Source organism: Lithobates pipiens, unplaced genomic scaffold (genome assembly GCF_037356315.1).
Source record: "Lithobates pipiens isolate NorthernLeopardFrog02 unplaced genomic scaffold, aLitPip1_a1.2 Scaffold_1, whole genome shotgun sequence".
NCBI lineage: Eukaryota > Metazoa > Chordata > Amphibia > Anura > Ranidae > Lithobates > Lithobates pipiens.
The window spans coordinates 157,701,808-157,721,662 of record NW_027507685.1 but is presented as its reverse complement, the minus strand read 5'-3'; the positions used below and the strand labels follow the sequence as shown (position 1 = coordinate 157,721,662).

At 42.9% G+C, this 19,855-nt stretch overlaps 1 protein-coding gene across 3 annotated transcripts in view; it reads left to right on the top strand.

Moving 5' to 3' along the window:
* COL27A1 (collagen type XXVII alpha 1 chain) overlaps window positions 1-19,855 on the top strand; it is a 752,882-nt gene that overhangs the window by 125,263 nt on the left and 607,764 nt on the right. For all 3 annotated transcript variants that reach the window (XM_077478787.1, XM_077478785.1, XM_077478786.1), the window contains exon 5: window positions 4,026-4,079. In XM_077478787.1, the coding sequence (XP_077334913.1) occupies window positions 4,026-4,079 (54 nt within the window). The remainder of the gene's footprint in view (window positions 1-4,025; window positions 4,080-19,855) is intronic.

The following is a 19,855-nucleotide window of genomic DNA, read 5'->3' as shown; positions in this document are numbered from 1 at the left end:
TATATTTTGCTGCGATTTTTGCCTTGATTTTGATGCGACTTGAAACAATGCCTGTTTAATCTTTAGGTCTATGGACCTCAAATCGCATTAAAGAGGGACCAAAGTAGTGCGGGGACTACTTTGCAGTCGCACAGATATGAACTGTATTCATTGGAAATCATGGGGTACGACTTGTCATGCGACTTTGCAGTGCCAAATCACATGACAAGTCCCATAGTGGAAACCGAACCTAATAGTCACCAGCTCTCTGCGCCCATAAGACTGAAAACTGAGAGATCAACAGCGTTGGATTGCTTAGTTGTTGGTCTGGAGCCGGTGGGGGACATTGGATGCTGCATCCTCCTAGGTGACTATAAATCTTAATTTTTTTTTTTTTTAAAGCTTCTCTTTTAAGTAATCTTTCACCTATCAGTGTCGGCAAACGGTTTTCTGCTAACTAGTGATCTCTTCAAGCAATTTCAGGGAAAATTGTTCAATCTCCATATGTATCTAAACTCATCACTCATCACATAACGACCTCAATGGCATTTCAGAAAAACAATAAACTATTAAAAAAGAAACCCAAAACAGTTTATGGGATCCCCATGGCTCTGTGTCACACACATGTGGAAAAAGTCAAATATTACGATGTGTGTTGGATCTTTCCTCCTCCTCCTCCTCCTCAGCATATCATTGCCAAGTGGGTCTGACTGGGGAACCAAACTTTTTTTTTTTTTTTTTTTTTTTTTTTTTGAGCCATCAGGTTGTTTCCATTATAATGATGCAATCTATGGGCACACACACAGAATGGCTCCCACTCATTCCCAATGGTGCTACTATAAGGCTGGCACAAACAACTAGTTCCATGTGTCTGGTTTAGAAGATCAGCTTATCTGCATATTAGCAGCCTCTATCCCTGAAACTGAAACAAAATTATTTGAATAGGTTTTTCTAGAAATCTAAACCACTTTGTTAATAAAAGCTGTAGAAAGATTTTTGTTTAGAATGGAGTTAGAAAACTTTTAGGGCAAAAGTATAGGACCATTTATTTTTTAAGTTGCGAATGTCAGAATTGGCATTCTTCCATTACTTGAGTCACTGACCCAAAGCAAGCATGTCTGTATCGTGTGTCCCAAAATTCAGGAGGGTAAAAAACAAAGGCTGAAGCCTCATACACACGCTTTGATTTTACGGACGACAGAACGTCCGTTTTTTTTTTTTTTGGCATGCTAGTCTAATGTCGAAAGTGAAGAGGTTACTAACAATACGAGAATACAATGTCAGAAGTGACATAAAGTGTTGAATAGTTTTGTATGTATGTATTCTTTCGTTTCTGAGCATGTGTAGTCTTGCTCTTGCAATTTTTTTCAATCAGACGTTGAATTCACAACCAACAAAAATTTTATAATCTGCACATCCCAGCTTTTGTCTGACGAAAAAGTGAAATCTGATGTCGAAAGCACCATACTAACGGTAAAATTTGCGGACGATCAGTCGTCATAACACAGTTGACATCTGAAAATCAAAGCGTGTGTACGGGACTTAAGCTAGCTTTTTCATTGTGGGTGCTTGCAGGTGTGGGACAGCGTGTAAATCACATGCCTTCCCACACCCCCAGCCAAAGCTTGTTGCTCTTGCATGGTGCAAAAGCCCCATAAATAAGATCAATGTTGTGCAAAGAAAACTGGGAATCAAAAGACAAATTAACGCAATGAGCAGGGTGGATTGGGCTATAACTGTGCAGGGGTCATAGATCTTAAACACAATCGCCTGCCCTTTTAGAGTAAAAAGAAAGTGCCTTCTATTGGTCCCCACACACAAGTTAAACCCCCCCCCATTCATGCCCCCTTGTTGACCCCCAGCTTTACACATCCAACGTGGGTAAGCTATGGTGTTGGAGCTTACTCAGGTGGGTGATGTCATTCTCCTGTCCACCCTATTATGCCTAAGAATTTACCACCTAGGTCCAAGCACTGTCACGTGGGGGTCGCCACATAAGCTACCATACCTGGAAGTTCTGGTGCATTAGAGCAATGAAACAATGGCTGTACATAAAGGGAGACTGAGGGAGCCTAGATAGATAAGCATTTAGTGTAGGGTTGCACCAATACCACTTTTTTAAGACCAAGTGCAAGTACCGATACTTTTTTTTTTTTTTCCCCAAGTACTCACCGATACTTTACTTTTTTCTATTGTTTTATGTGAAGTGACAGTTTTTAAAGCACAATAGAGATACCCGATACAATACGGGCAGTGATGGCTGGCACTTACTGATGGGCACTGATTTGTAGCACTGATAGGTGCACTGACTGATGGGCACTGATGGCTGGCACTTATGGACATTTATAGGTGGCATTTATGGGCACTGATAGGCGGCACTGTTATGTGGCACTGACCTGATGGTCACTCTGACAGAGCTCCAGCACTTCTTTGTGGAGAGAGGAGAACCTTCAAGAAGAACAACCATCTGCAGCACTCCACCTGTCAGGCCTGTATAGTAGAGTGACAGCCTGCCTGGAGTTTGTTAATAGGTACCCGAAGGACTCTCAGACCATGAGAAACAAAATTCTCTGGTCTGATGAAATACAGATTGAACTCTTTGGCCTGAATGGCAAGTGTATGTCTAGAAGAAACCAGGAACCACTGATCACTTGGCCAACACCATCCCTACAGTGAAGCATGGTGGTGGTAGCATAATGCTGTGGGGATGTTTTTCAGCGGCCGGAACTGGGAGACTAGTCATGATCGAGGGAAAGCTAAATGCAGCAATGTACAGAGACATTTTTGATAAAAACCTTCTCCAGAACGCTCAGGACCTCAGACTGGGGCGAAGGTTCATCTTCCAGCAGGACAACGACCCTAAGCACATAGCCAAGATAACAAAGTAGTGGCTACAGGATAACTGTGAATGTTCTTGAGTGGCCCAGACAGAGCCCAGACTTGAACCCGATTGAACATCTCTGGAGAAATCTCCATTTTGAAGTGCGATTTTTTTTTTTTTTTTTTTTTTTTTTTTTTAAGGAGCAGCTCCAGTGCAAGATGCAGTTCAGAAGCAGTTCTGAGTTTTTAATGCGATTTTTGGTTTCCGTCAATCTCTTGTTCTTTCTCCTGACCTGGACTAGGGATGAGTGATGAGGAACAAAGCAAAGACTTGCAGAAAAGTACTGCAATTGTGTTATCTTAGTAAAGATAAGCGATTTCCATTCAACTGTTTGTAGCTACAAATCGCATCACAGTTCACTAAACTTACACAGGTCCCTTTTTCAAATCGCATTGGAATTGCACTGCATTTGTGAACAGCCTCCATAGAAATTTTGGTTTTTTATTTGTCTTGCAATTCCATGTGTTCTGGAACACATCATGAATCTGAATCGGGGCTTAATTTTGTAAACCACAGAGGCAAGGATTTACTAAATTGAATTTGTAAATCGAGGGCTTATTAATGAAAAGAATAACCAGCTAGACATAGAAACCTATCAGTTGTCACTCTACACAGGAAAACCAATTGTTTGCACTGGATAGGTAATAATGCTAAACAAAAACAAAGGTGTTGTACCTAGCAGGGCATCTAAATGTTTTTTTTTTTTTTGTTTGTTTTGTTTTTACTTCCACAAAAGAGGACCAGTTCCTGGGCACAGATGGGTTACTCTGGGATGTCCTGTGAACGGTCAGACCCACACAGGAGAAGGAGATGTATGCTGTGTTCATACTCTGTTTACACTCGGTACATCACTTGAGCCTTTGCAGAAAGGTCTTTTCAGTCTTGAGATTCCTCAGTAATCCTTTAGGTTTTTAGTTTGTCTCCCCAGCTACAATAGTTGCACACATCTTCATAGAAGAAGGCAGGTTTGTGCAGGCCATATGACCTATAATCTTCCCAGGGCAATCGCCTTACACTGTGCCTTTGTGACTGGTGAGGTTTCAAAGTTATTTCATGATAATCCACACACTGGCATATTAGCAAGTCGGTATGTGGTAATATTTGACTAGATAGGGCAAAAAAAGTTTTCAGGATTCACAATATGTATATATTTTTTTATTTTCAGGGTCCCCCTGGCCCCCACGGAAACCCTGGCCCACCTGGATATCCTGGACCAAAGGTTAGTCATACACAAGTCACATGACACCTCATATACAGTAGTTTTGAACAACATGCATCTAAGCAGTGAGCTTTTAATGCTGTTCACTAGCTCTAAAAACAACGTTCCAAACTGTGAGCTGCAAAAAGAATTTGAGTAGCACTGATTTCTCTGCATTGTCTGACTTTCAGCACCTCATATGATGTTTACTAGTGTTTACGGTAAAACATTTTCTTCTATAGTTCATTCTGGGGGGGGGGGGGGGCTTGGTGTTCTATATCAGAGGGAGCTATAGAAGAACAAAACTGTTATGTTTAGAGCAGGAGGGGAAGATCAGAGAGCTGACAGGCAGGGAGGGGAGGGGGGGGGGGGGAGGACAGAGGAGATGTAGACACAGGAGAGCAGGACTGCGGATGAGGGAGGCATGTACTCTGACCATGGTGGTCAGTTTACAGGGGGAGGGCAGAAACTGGCAGGATCAGCCAGGTATTTTAGGTGTTACAGGGGGGCCAATTACACAGCACAATCACTGTGCTTTATAACATGCTTTAAAGAAACAGGATAAATAATATTTTTTTTGGGGGGGGGGGGGGGGGTTAACAAATGCTTTAAAGCTAAATTTCAGTTCTTTTCTTTTTTCTACATAGTAAGTATATTATTATTACTGTATTTATCGGCGTCTAACACACACCCCAAGTTTAGGAGGGAATTTTAAGGAAAAAAACTTTTAGGAGGGAAATTTAAGGAAAAAAAAACTTACATTTAAATGCCCATCAATGCAGTCTTATCAGTGTCCATCTGAAGCCTTGTCAGTGTAATTTTCAGCCTTGTCCTGCAGCCTGTCCATCATTGCAGCCTTGTCCTGCAGCCTGTCCATCATTGCAGCCTTGTCCTGCAGCCTGTCCATCATTGCAGCCTTGTCCTGCAGCCTGTCCATCATTGCAGCCTTGTCCTGCAGCCTGTCCATCATTGCAGCCTTTGTCCTGCAGCCTGTCCATCATTGCAGCCTTGTCCTGCAGCCTGTCCATCATTGCAGCCTTGTCCTGCAGCCTGTCCATCATTGCAGCCTTGTGCATCGTTGTCCCCTTGTGTTAATTGCAGATTTTTTTAAAAAATGCCGCCGCCGAGATGTCCTGTGTATCTCGGCGGCGCCCGGTAGTTCTTCGGCTCTTCTCACGGCTTGCGGCCGCCTTCGGCTCTTCTCGTGGCTTTCTGCTGCGTTCGGCCGTTCTCGGCGGCTTTCGGCCGCTCTCGGCCATTCTCTGCGGTTTTTCCCTGATTTTAAGGGGAGAAAAGTGCGTGTTATACGCCGATAAATACGGTATACAAGATTTATATAGCGCCAACAGTGTGCGCAGTGCTTAACAAAATAAAGGCAGACATTACAGTTACATTACAATTCGGTACAAGAGGAATCGGAGGGCCCTGCTCATTAGAGCTTACAATCTTAAAAGGAAGGGTCAATTGATACAAAAGTTAATAGCTGTGGGGGATGAGCTAATGGAGGAAGTAAAACAGTGTTAGAAGCAGGATAGGCTTCTTTAAAGAGAAGGGTTTTCAGGGATTGTCTAAAGCTGGGTAGATTAGAGGACAGTTGGACAGATTGGGGTAGGGAGTTCCAAAGCTCTGGAGAAACCCTGGAGGGGAGTATGGGAGGAGGTGACAATGGAGCTAGAGAACAGGAGGTCTTGGGAGGACCGAAGAGAGCGGCTTGGTTGGTACTTTGGGACTAGGTAAGTGATGTAGCTGGGGGCAGAGTTATGGATGGCTTTGGAAATTGTTAGTACTTTGAATTTTATGCGTTGGGTGAGTGGAAGCCAGTGGAGGGATTGGCAGAGAGGGGTGGAGAACACTGAATGGTTTGTAAGGTGGATGAGTCTTGCAGCAGCGTTCATTATGGATTGAAGGGGGGATAGTCTATGTAAAGGTAATCTGAGGAGGGAGTTGCAGTAGTCATGGCGAGAGATAACCAGGGAGTGAATTAGAAGCTTGATGGTGTCATTCGTTTTTAAAAGGGGCGTATTCTGGAAATGTTGCAGAGACTAAGGCTGCATGATATACATATACATATTGCATCACTGTAGTAGGAATGGACAGGAGATCAAAACGCTCACCAGCCATATCTTTCCTTCTATTAATCTTCTCAGTGATGGGTCATTGGTTTCAACGAGAAGTTAGTAATCTCTATATTCAGATTGTGCTCCCACCTCAGTCTACAGAGCCGAAATGCAAAGTGTGAGAGTGGAGGCAGAAAATGGTCATATTTTATATAAAGAGTGTGTATGTATGTATATATATATATATACACTACCGTTCAAAAGTTTGGGGTCACCCAAACAATTTTGTGTTTTCCATGAAAAGTCACACTTATTCACCACCATACGTTGTGAAATGAATAGAAAATAGAGTCAAGACATTGACAAGGTTAGAAATAATGATTTGTATTTGAAATAACATTGTTTTTACATCAAACTTTGCTTTCGTCAAAGAATCCTCCTTTTGCAGCAATTACAGCATTGCACACCTTTGGCATTCTAGCTGTTAATTTATTGAGGTAAGCTGGAGAAATTGCACCCCACGCTTCTAGAAGCAGCTCCCACAAGTTGGATTGGTTGGATGGGCACTTCTGGCGTACCATACGGTCAAGCTGCTCCCACAACAGCTCAATGGGGTTCAGATCTGGTGACTGTGCTGGCCACTCCATTACCGATAGAATACCAGCTGCCTGCTTCTGCTGTAAATAGTTCTTGCACAATTTGGAGGTGTGTTTAGGGTCATTGTCCTGTTGTAGGATGAAATTGGCTCCAATCAAGCGCTGTCCACTGGGTATGGCATGGCGTTGCAAAATGGAGTGATAGCCTTCCTTATTCAGAATCCCTTTTACCCTGTACAAAGCTCCCACCTTACCAGCACCAAAGCAACCCCAGACCATCACATTACCTCCACCATGCTTAACAGATGGCGTCAGGCATATTCTTCCAGCATCTTTTCATTTGTTCTCCATCTCACAAACGTTCTTCTTTGTGATCCAAACACCTCAAACTTGGATTCATCCGTCCACAACACTTTTTTCCAGTCTTCCTCTGTCCAATGTCTGTGTTCTTTTGCCCATCTTAATCTTTCTTTTATTGGCCAGTCTCAGATATGGCTTTTTCTTTGCCACTCTGCCCTGAAGCCCAAAATCCTGCAGCCGCCTCTTCACTGTAGATGTTGACACTGGTGTTTTGCGGGTACTATTTAATGAAGATGCCAGTTGGGGACCTGTGAGGCGTCTGTTTCTCAAACTAGAGACTCTAATGTGCTTATCTTCTTGCTTAGTTGTGCAACGCGGCCTCCCACTTATTTTTCTACTCTGGTTAGAGCCTGTTTGTGCTGTCCTCTGAAGGGAGTAGTACACACCGTTGTAGGAAATCTTCAATTTCTTTGCAATTTCTCGCATGGAATAGCCTTCATTTCTAAGAACAAGAATAGACTGTCGAGTTTCAGATGAAAGTTCTCTTTTTCTGGCCATTTTGAGCGTTTAATTGACCCCACAAATGTGATGCTCCAGAAACTCAATCTGCTCACAGGAAGGTCAGTTTTGTAGCTTCTGGAAGGAGCTAGACTGTTTTTAGATGTGTGAACATGATTGCACAAGGGTTTGCTAATCATCAATTAGCCTTCTGAGCCAATGAGCAAACACATTGTACCATTAGAACACTGGAGTGATAGTTGCTGGAAATGGGCCTCTATACACCTGTAGATATGTAGATATTGCACCAAAAACTAGACATTTGCAGTTAGAATAGTCATTTACCACATTAGCAATGTATAGAGTATATTTGTTTAAAGTTAGGACTAGTTTAAAGTTAGCTTCATTGAAAAGTACAGTGCTTTTCCTTCAAAAATATGGACATTTCAATGTGACCCCAAACTTTTGAACGGTAGTGTGTGTGTATATATATATGTATATGTGTGTGTGTGTGTGTGTGTGTGTGTATGTGTGTATATATAATTATATATATATATATATATATATATATATATATATATATAATATATTACAGTAAGCCGTTGCAAAATAATTCCTTACATTTTCTAGTTTGAAAAATGGTTGTATTTGTTCTTTTGGACAATTGCATATCATTACCATCTTATTAAATAAACCTTGGCTAAAGCACTTAATAGGACTCTGTACTGAAGTAAGATTGAAACTGCAAATGCTGACTTCTTTTCAAAATGCTGGCTGTCTGGCTAATTCATGGCTTCAGTTACTTATAATGCACTGACCCAGTATGCAGATAAGTTCAGACTTTCTGATCTACATTCTTTTGCCTGGTCAGTAAGGCTGACCTTACACTGTGTGTATGTGTGTGTATGTATGTATGTGTATGTGTGTGTGTATGTATATATATATATATATATATATATATATATATATATATATATATATATATATATATATATATATATATATATATACCGTATATACTCGAGTATAAGCCGAGATTTTCAGCCTCTTTTTTGAGGCTGAAAGTGCCCCCCTCGGCTTATACTCGAGTCATCGCTGTCTGCCCGCTCGATCAGCGTGTCGAGCAGACAGACAGCGGCCATTCTGATTCAAAAGCCGCGCCTCCGGCTCCGCCTTCGCCTGTGATAGGCGGAACACTGAATTTCCCAGCAGCCTGTGTTCCGCCTATCACGGACGTCGTATCATCCTCGTACTACGGACGAGGATGATACGACGTCTGTGATAGGCGGAACACAGGCTGCTGGGAAATTCAGTGTTCCGCCTATCACAGGCGAAGGCGGCGGCGCAGCTTTTGAACTTTACAATGGCCGCCGACGAAGAGGGCACGGGACGGCACGGCACGGGACGGGACGGGACGGGACGGGGGCAAGGCAAGGCACGGCACGGGACGGATGCAAGGAGGCAAGGCACGGCACGGGACAGAGGCAAGGAGGCAAGGCACGGGACGGAGGCTCGGGACAAAGGTAGGCTGGACACACACACACACACACACACACACACACACACACACACACACACACACACACACACACACACGGATGGAGACACACACAGGGATGGATGGATGGATGGATGGAGACACACACACACAGGGATGGATGGATGGATGGATGGAGACACACACACACAGGGATGGATGGATGGATGGATGGAGACACACACACACAGGGATGGATGGATGGATGGACACACACACACACAGGGATGGATGGACGGACACACAGGGATGGACGGACACACAGGGATGGACGGACACACAGGGATGGACGGACACACAGGGATGGACGGACACACACACAGGGATGGACAGGCATGTCTCACCCTCGGCTTATACACGAGTCAATAAGTTTGCCAGTTTTTTTGGGGGTAAATTGGGGGCCTCGGCTTATATTCGGGTCGGCCTATACTCGAGTATATACGGTATATATATATATATATATATATATATATATATATATATATATACACACACACATATACCTTTTTTTTTTTTCGTTCAGCCAACTGATTCCTCAGTCCATCCTATACAGCATGGGTGGTTGTATCCCCTTCTGGGCTTTTGGATGCAGCCGATGTGTGGCTGACAGTTTTCTGCCCAGCACCTTTTTGATTTTTCAGTCAAAGGACATTGGCCATTAAGGGGCCAATAGGCACAGTGTATGTTTACATTATTATCACAACCAGGGACAACAAGACAAAAAAGCTCCTGCGCATGTTTGGTGGTGGTGATCTGGCACCAGTTTTTTCAGATACATCTACTTCTGCACTGGAACTATAGACACACTACTCTTTTTTGCCCTCTTAGGACTAGAGAAGCCCCAATAAGATTCTACAAAAACACAACAGAATGAGGGCACACCAGCCTAGCATATTATCATAACGTAGTATTGCAAGATAAAAAGAAGTCTACTCACAAACACTATATCAAACAAAGCTCATCAAGATATCAGTCAGTACATTCTGCATGCTCCTGGGCTAGGGAGGACACCATCTGGATCCAAACTGGTTTACGCATTACGAGGGTAGTATCCTCTATTTCAAAGCCAATTATTAGGATCCTTACAGTTTAGCAATTTATATGCAACTGAACATGGCATAAGAATTATTCACTCCTTGAGTCCCACCTTCCCAGAGTCATGTGATCCTGCCAATTATCACTTCCTGCAGTCAAATGACTCAAATAACACAAAGACAAACCATATATAAAAGGCAAATATATTTCACCATAAAGTTAATACTAATTTACCTTTTCTGCATATTTGGATCTAGATTCCTCTATTGGGTAATTCCACCTCCTAATTTCCATACATATTTTCCTGAATAGGATTATACCATTATATTCAAGTGTATAGCATTTCTAGAATAATGGGAAAAAAACACAATCTTCCTCCCTAGAGGACCCTGTATTCCATATCATATAATCTATTTTACAATAAATGTTGCCTTGGGATAATGCACTAGGCTGGTGTGCCCTCTCTCTCTGTTGTGTTTTGTACAACCAGGGACAGCCAGACACCTAGTATTTTTAGAAGTAGGTTGGCAATTGAAGTTTCTGTATAACTCTCTACACTTTTTTTTTTTCCCAAGAGGTGCTCAATGTCTGATAAAGAATACTCCCCACATGAACTATATGCATTCCAAAAGTTTTTGCAAATGCTATTGCAGGTCCTTACCTTTTCTGTTGTGGACCTTGCAAGCATATACTAATAGTTGCAAAAAAGAGAAATTTAAAATTCCCTGGAAGTTTTCGAAATGATAGCTGGCTGCAGATTAAAATTCAAAGGTAAAGTTTTCAGTAACATTACACATCCGATAACAAAGGTTTCTAAAAGAGTTTTATGTTTCATAAGCTACCCCAAAATTAAATTATATTTTCACGGTAATAGTATTGACACAGACCAGAATTGTGTGTTGTCACAGACTTGGACTGTGTGCTTGGCTCGACAATTCTGTAAAGGTAGTTTCAACTTTCCATTCAAACACCCCATTCTATTTAGCACCATCTAGTGGAAGCCGCCGTATAAACATCAATAGCTGCACTGATCAAGAATCTGCCTGGCAGTGTGACATCTCTCTAAATGAGAGTGTGCCAGATTTTGGGCTACACATTGTAACATTTTCCCCTGCAGTTTGTCCCTGAGGTCTTCCCAGTCATCCCGGACTTGATAGCATACTTTGTCTGCAGCCAAGTTGTGGTTGTAAATTATCAGTGCAGACACAACTTGTCTATTTCAGGAAAGGATCAGTATGATAAAATAAGCCTGCGGGCCAGATTGTTTGCTTTGTCTATCAGCTACATTATGCAATTATGCACAATGCCCACCTGCCTTAAAGGGGCATCATGAAAATCCCAAGATTGTATTGCACACCTTCTGGCTCATGTGTAAACAATTCATACTATTAATGTGAGACTATAAGATTTCCATCTTATTATTTGTGGTCTGTTCAGATTTGAGTAATGTACTGTCATTTGTTGAGCCAAAGCAGTAGAGGAGTTTTTTGAGTCGGAATAGCATGTTGTTGGAGCCATAGACTTTAATGGAAGGGTCTGAAAAATGCACACCTTAACACGTCAAAAGTGCAAGTACAATTACAGATGCTCATGTGAACCCAACCTTCTACACACCAACGTTGGATTGACTTGTATCTATAGCAGACACCTTCAGCCTTATCCCACTAGAGCAGCACCAGATGGGAATTTTTAGAAATCAATAGATGATTTTTACAATAGATTTGGACTCTCCCCTTCTTCCTACAATGCAGTGCTGGGTGTGTGAATGACATTTGGGCATGAAACACATCTTTTTGTCTGGTCTAAGCTGGGCTCAGAGGTGCCTGAAGCTATATACACTCATCGGCCACTTTATTAGGTACACCTTGCTAGTACATTGTTGGACCCCCTTTTGCCTTCAGAACCACCTTAATTCTTTGTGGCATAGATTCAACATGGTATTGGAAACATTCCTCAGAGATTTTGGTCCATATCGACATGATGGTATCATGCAGTTGCTTCAGATTCCCACAGGTGCTCTATTGGATAGAGATCTGGTGATTGCGGAGGCCATTGGAGTACAGCAAACTTGTCATGTTCAAGAAACCAGTTTACGATGGTTTGAGCTTTGGGACATGGTGCATTATTCTGCTGGAAGGAGCCATCAGAAGATGTGTACACTGTAGCCATAAAGGGATGGACATGGTCAGCAACAACACTTAGGTAGGCCGTTGCGTTTAAACTATGCTCAATTGGTACTAAGGGGCTCAAAGTGTGCTAAGAAAACCACACCATTACCCCACCACCAGCCTGAACCGTTGATACAAATCAGGATGGATCAATGCTTTCATGTTTTTTTTAATGTAAAATTCTGTCACTATCATCTGCATGTTGCAATTGAAATGGAGACTAATCAGACCAGGCAATATTTTTCCAATCTACTATTGTCCAGTTTTGGTGAGCCTGTGTGAATTGTTGCCTCAGTTTCCTGTTCTTGGCCGACAGGAGTGGCACTCATTGTGGTATTCTGCTGCTTTAGCCCATCTGCTTCAAGGTTTGATGTGTTGTGTGTTCAGAGATGGTATTCTGCATACCTTGGTTGTAACGAGTGGCTAGTTACTGTTGCCTTTCTATCATCTTGAACCATTTTCCTCTGACATCAACAAGGCATTTTCTTCCACACAACTGCCACTCACTGGATATTTTCTCTTTTTTAGACAATTGTCTGTAAACCGTAGAGATAGTCGTGCGTGAAAATCCCAGTAGATCAGTAATTTTCTAAATATTCAGACCAGCCTGTCTGGCACCAACAAGCATGCCACGTTCAAAGTCACTTGACTTCCTTTTCTTCCCCATTCTGCTGCTTGGTTTGAACTTCAGCACGTCGTCTTCACCACATCTAGATGCCTAAATGCATTGAGTTGCTGCCATGTGATTGGCTAATTAGCACATGGTGTTACCAAGCAATTTAACAGGTGAAGTGGCCGTGAGTGTGTGTATACATTTGTGCTAATAAGTTTACCTACCCTGGCAGAATTTGATTTCTTGGCCATTTTTCAGAGAATATGAATGATAACACAAACTTTTTCTTTCACTCATGGTTAGTGTTTGGCTGAAGCCATTTATTATCAATCAACTGTGTTTACTATTTTTAAATCATAATGACAACAAAAACTAGCCAAATGACCCTGATCAAAAGTTTACATATCGTGGGTATTTTGGCTTGGCAACATGCACAAAAGTTGACACAAAAGGGTTTGAATGGCTATTGAAGGTAACCATTGCTTGTAATTAGTGTGTGTGTGTGTGTGTGTGTGTGTGTGTATATAAAAGGTCAATGAGTTTCTGGACTCCTGACAGTCCCTTGCATCTTTTCATCCAGTGCTGTACTGATATTTCTAGATTCTGAGTCATGGAGAAAGTAAAATAATTATCAAAGGATTTGTGGGAAAAGGTAGTTGAACTGTATAAAACAGGAAAGGGATATAAAAGGAATTGAGAATGCCAATCAGCAGTGTTCAAACTCTAATCAAGAAGTAGAAATGTGGGGTTCTTCTGAAACCAGACCACGGTCGGGTAGACCAACTAAAATTTCAGCCACAACTGCCAGGAAAATTGTTCAGGATGTAAAGAAAAACCCACAAATAACTTCAGGTGAAATACAGGACTTTCTGAAAACATGTGGTGTGGCAGTTTCAAGATTCACAATAAGGAGGCACTTGAAGAAAGATGGGCTGCATGGTCGAGTCGCCAGAAGAAAGCCATTACAACGCAAGTTCCACAAAGTATCCCGCTTACAATACCCCAAACAGCACAGACAAGTCTCAAACCTTCTGGCAGAAAGTAATTTGGAGTGGTTCGACCAAAATTTAGCTTTTTGGCCACAATAATAAACACTACATTTGGATTGGAGTCAACAAGGCTTATTATGAAAGGTACACCATTCCTACTGTGAAACGCGGAGGTGGATTGGTGATGTTTTGGGGACGTGTGAGCTACAAAGACACAGGAAATTTGGTCACAATTGATGGCACGATGAATGCAGTATGTTATCAAAAAATACTAGAGGAACATTTGCATTCATCAGCCAGTAAGCTGCGCATGGGACGTACTTGAACATTCCAACATGACAATGATCCAAAACACAAGGCCGAGTTGACCTGTCATTGGCTACTGCAGAATAAAGTAAAGGTTCTGGAGTGGCCCTCTCAGTCTCCTGACCTCAATATCATTGAGCCATTCTGGGGAGATCTCAGACGTGCTGTTTATGCAAGATAGCCCAAGAATTTACAGGAACTGGAGGCTTTTTGCTAAGAGGAATGGGCAGCTTTACCATCTGAGAAGATAAAGAGCCTCATCCACAAATGGCACAAAAATCTTCAAGCTGTCATTGATGTTTAAAAGGGGCCATACGACTCGGCTACTGTCAGACTCGGCTACTGTCATTATGGAGGCTGAGGCAGATTTGAGCTCCATGGAACGCACCTACATAGATGACCCGTCTACGGCAAACGCTGATGCACTTAGACTACAGTCGAGAGTGGTCTCCCAGCTGCACCACGACAAGGCCCGACAGAAACTTTTTTTTACCAAACAAAAATATTTTGAATCCGGGGAAAGAGCTGGTAAGTTGCTAGCATACTTGGTGCACAGGGAAGACAGGCCCCCGGTTGTTATTTCTTTGCGGGGTCAGGGTGATACAATGATCACGGACCCTTCTGAGGTGACAGCTAGATTTCGGGAATTTTTTGCAGACTTATACACCACTACAGTCTCAGACGACACCACTCCGATGGACGGCTTTTTGGCTCAGGTTTCCCTCCCCCAAGTTACGGAGGAACAGGTGCAGGCTCTGGAGGCTCCCCTGACCATCGATGAAATAGTGGGTGCTATTGCGGAATTTGCAAAATCCAAGTCGCCGGTGTCAGATGGTCTTCCTATTGAATTTTATTCCCGTTACCAAGACGTGCTGGCGCCTAGGCTTCTCGCCCTCTACGGGAGTCTCTTTGATACACTGACATTGCCTCCGTCCATGAGGGAGGCAACGATAGTTTTGATTCCCAAACCTGGAAAAGATCCGGGTTTCCCGGAATCATACCGCCCAATCTCCCTATTGCAGGTAGATATTAAGATTTTAGCTAAAATACTCGCTACTAGATTGAACGGAGTGATCCTTAACCTGATTCAGGCTGACCAGGCGGGCTTTATGCCGGGGCGGAATACCTCGTTCAATCTACGCAGGCTTTATATAAATCTACAGGCAACGCATGAGGCGGTGGGTGAGCGTGTGGTAGTGACACTTGACACGGCTAAGGCATTTGACTCAGTGGAATGGGAGTATTTGTGGAAGTGTCTAGCGGGATACGGCTTTGGCCCGAACTTTATCCGGTGGGTGAGGCTGCTGTATCATCACCCAACGGCTAAGGTGGTGGCGAATGGATGGTCCTCCCGGGCGTTTGGACTTAGTAGGGGTACCAGACAGGGGTGCCCACTGTCCCCGCTACTATATGCCTTGGCTGCTGAACCTTTAGCGGTGTCGATTCGTGCGGACCCTGCGATCAGGGGACTGACGATGGGTCGACTAACGGAAAAAAATCAGTCAATACGCTGACGACACGCTGTTATACCTGGCGGACTCTGGCCCTTCCCTCGCAAAGGCCCTGCACATGATAGAGTGGTTTGGTAGCTTTTCCGGTCTTCATATAAACTGGGAAAAATCCCAAATTTTACCTATTGACAGTTTTCCACAGTCAGAATCTCAGGCCAGTCTGCCTCTTCAGCGAGTTGGCACTATTAAGTATCTGGGTGTATGTCTCTAGGAATCCAGCAGATTACATTGCGCTGAATGTAGAACCATTATTCTCCCTGGTGCGTGCCAAGATTCAGGCCTGGTCTCGCCTCCCCCTTGGGGTTTGGGGGCGCGTTAATCTGATTAAAATGGTCCTATTACCTAAAGTACTGTATGTGTTGTGGCATGCCCCGGTATACTTGCCGCTGAAATATTTTAAATCCCTTGAAAGTCTCCTTAGGCCCTTTGTATGGGGGAATAATAGACACAAGCTTGCTTGGCAGGCTTTGAAAAGCCCGACTGATATGGGGGGCATGGCTCTTCCAGATCTAAATCACTACTATGTTGCCTCACAACTGTCTCAGCTTTTTCATGTAGACAAGACTGATAAACAACGTTTTCTCACCCTTCTCTGCCCTACTTGGACACAAATTGCAGATGATCCGATAGCTGCTATCTCGACGGGGGCGGGGAGCTCTGCAGTGGAGCCAGGTAAACACTTCATGCTTTTTCACTACAGAAGGATTTGGGATCTGGCATCCACTAAATTGAATGTTACATCACCAAATGACTATACCCCACTTTGGCATAACAAACAATTGCCGGAACTTCAAAAGATCCAGGGTGTTCAGTTATGGGTATCGAGGGGAATATACTACCTGCATCACCTGATTCACCATGGCACTATTAAAACGTTTCAGGCGCTACAGGAGGAATTTGGTATTCCAAACACAATGCTATTTCAGTACCTACAGGTTCAGTATGCACTTAGAGCACAATTTCCGCGGTCATTGCCTCGGCCTGCTCCCAATCCTATTGTCGCCATAGTGAAGGATACTGATCCCAAAAAGCTTATCTCGTGCTTTTATGGTATGCTTACGGCCCCCGTCTCGGCGAGACTAGCGTATGCTCTGAAGTCCCGCTGGGAGGGTGATGTGGGTGAACTGACAGACGAGGAATGGGAGGAGGCTCTGGAGACGTGCAAGTTGGTGTCCCCTAGGCTCCAAGACAGGCTTTCTCAGATCTACATAGTGCATAAAGCATACCTCACCCCCCTCAGGACCGCCAAATATAATACGAATCAATCTGTGCTCTGCCCGATGTGTACTTTTGAGACTGGGACGTTCTTCCATCTTATCTGGTCTTGCCCCAAACTGCAGGAACTTTGGAAACAAGTAGTATCATTTCTACATGATGTTATGGGCTCGCCCTTGGCTCTCGACCCCAAACCCTGTCTACTAGGGATATTTCCTGACGTATTAGATAGTTACTGGCACTTTCCTGCAGGAAACCTTGTTTTCTGTTCGAAAAGTGATAGCTAGACAGTGGATGAGGCCCCTTCCACCCCGGGTTGAGGACTGGAAACGGGAAGTTAATTCTACGCTCCCATATAAAAAATTCTTATATAAAAATAGGGGTTGCCCAGCTAAATATCATAGAATTTGGGATAGATGGCTGCAGGAGGCTGCCACGTGTGATGAGGGAATTTGATGTAATGTTGCAGTAAATAACATGTCGATGTTAGGACTTTCCTTGGCTGTGATACATAATGGCTACTGTAATGGAGAAATGTCTCTTATCTACTGTTATGGTTATGACGCAACACCTTTTGAATGTTCGGTGTATGCCACTGTGATTGTAATCTCTGCAATAATGTTCAATAAACATTACCGGTTTAATGGAAAAAAAAGGGGCCATACACGGTATTAAGAACTGGGGTATGTAAAATTTTGATAAGGGTCATTTGGGTAGTTTATGTTGCCGTTATGATTTAAAAAGAGTAAACTCAGTTGATTTGATAATAGACTTTAGCCAAACACTAACCATGAGTGAAAGAAATGTTTTTGTGCTATCATTCATATTCTCTATAAATTCTGTCAGGGTATGTAAACTTATGAGTGCAACAGTATATACAGTGCTCCTCATAAATGAGTACACCAACAGATTGTCAGAAAACCTCTACTTTCCTTTCAGAATCAACATTTTCTATGGGACACTATACTACAAAATATTCCCACAAATGTGGGCCCTTCATTGCAACCAAGGTTTGTTCATTTGCACACAGTTTTTTCCTGCATTTTAGATAACAAACTCCTAATTAACAAGAATTCAACTACAGGTGAGTCTTAATTATTCATCAATCAGGTGTCCAGCAGACAGTTGATTATAAAAGGGCGTTGCGCAACAAAATTTCTTTACACAAGAAAGGTAATGGCTAAAAGAAGATCAATAAAGCTTTACTTGTAGTCAGTCTTCATCTGGAAATGCTATAACCCTAACAGCCAAGACCTGAGGTGTGCCTTGGCCTAGCTGGTCAGTATGTCTAAAAGAGGGCATACCCTGAATGAATGTGAATAGAATGTAAATGTATGGGGGAACGGGTGGGTAGGAACCCGGAAATGAGCCGATGAAGAAACTGATGGAGGAGGAAGGGGGATATATAGCCCGCAGACTCCCCCCCATAAAGCCGCCTAACTTATCAAATTACTGTAGCAAAAGTGATACAAAAATTTTACAAAGATGGAACTGCAACCATCTCGGAGACATCCAAACCATTTACGGAAGTTAACACTTTGACAGGAGCATCTTCTGATGAGAAGGGTTGAAGAAAATAACCATGTAATTTCACTGCAGTTAGCTAAAGAAGTAGAAAGTCAAACTGGGGTGATTGTTTGTTTCCCTTGACACAATACAGCATACACTGCAGAGGAATGGCATGCATGAGTGTTGTCCACGAAGGAAGCCTCTCCTAAAGCCCATGCAGAAAAAGGCCCTCCTAGAATTTGCCAGGGCCCATGCTGAAGAAGAAGACTACTGGGGCTCTGTACTCTGGAGTGATGAGACCAAGATAAATGTTTTTGGAACTGATGACTTCAAAACTGTATGGCGTCGCAAAAGGTAAGGAGTACAAAGAAAAATGCATGGCGGTGGCAGTTCTTCTGTGGGGCTGCATGAGTGCCGTTGATGTCAGGGAGCTGCATTTCATTGATGGTATCATGAATTCACAGATGTACTGCTCTATATTGAAAGAAGATGCTACCATCACTCCGTGCCCTTGGTTTTCATGCACTTCAACATGACAATGATCCAAAATGCACATCCAAGGCCACTTTTGTATTTCTGAAGAACAGGGTGAAAGTGATTCAGTGGCCAAGTACTGTATGTCTCCTGATCTGAACCCAATTGAACACCTATGGGGAATTCTGAAGAGACAAGTTGAGCATCACTCTCCATCCAGCATATTATTAACCTTGCTTTCATGTAATGCGCTAAACAAATGTTCTATAAAATGAATTTTTGGCAAAATCGTGGAAATTGTTCTTGCGCACATTGAGATATTAAAATCTTACTTTTCCAAAGAGGTGTACTTATTTATTTTGAGCACAGTATGTACAGTATCTCACAAAAGCGGGTATATCCCTCATATTTTTGTAAATATTATTTTATTCTATCTTTTCGTGTGACAGCTCTGAAGAAATTACACTTTGCTATAACGTAAAGTAGTGAGTGTACGGCCTATATAACAGTGTCAATTTTGCTGTCCCCTCAAAATAACTCGGCACACAGCCATAAATGTCTAAACTGCTGGCAACTAAAGTGAGTATACCCCTAAGTGAAAATGTTCAAATTAGGCCAAATTATCAATTTTCCCTCTGCGGTGTCATGTAACTTATTGTTGTTACAAGGTCTCAGGTGTGAGTGGGATACAGGTATGTTAACGCTCACTCTCTCATACTGGTCACTGGAAGTTCAACATGGCACCTCATGGCAAAGAATTCCCTGAGAATTGTTCTACGTAAAGATGGCCTAGGCTATAAGAAGATTGCCAAGACCCTGAAACTGAGTTGCAGCAGGGTAGCCAAGACTATACAGCGGTTTAACAGAACAGGTTCCACCCAGAACAGGCCTCGCAAAGAAGTTAAGTGCGCATGCTCATCGTAATATCCTGAGGTTGTCTTTTCGAAATAGACATATGAATGCTGCCAGCATTGTGGCAGAGATTGAAG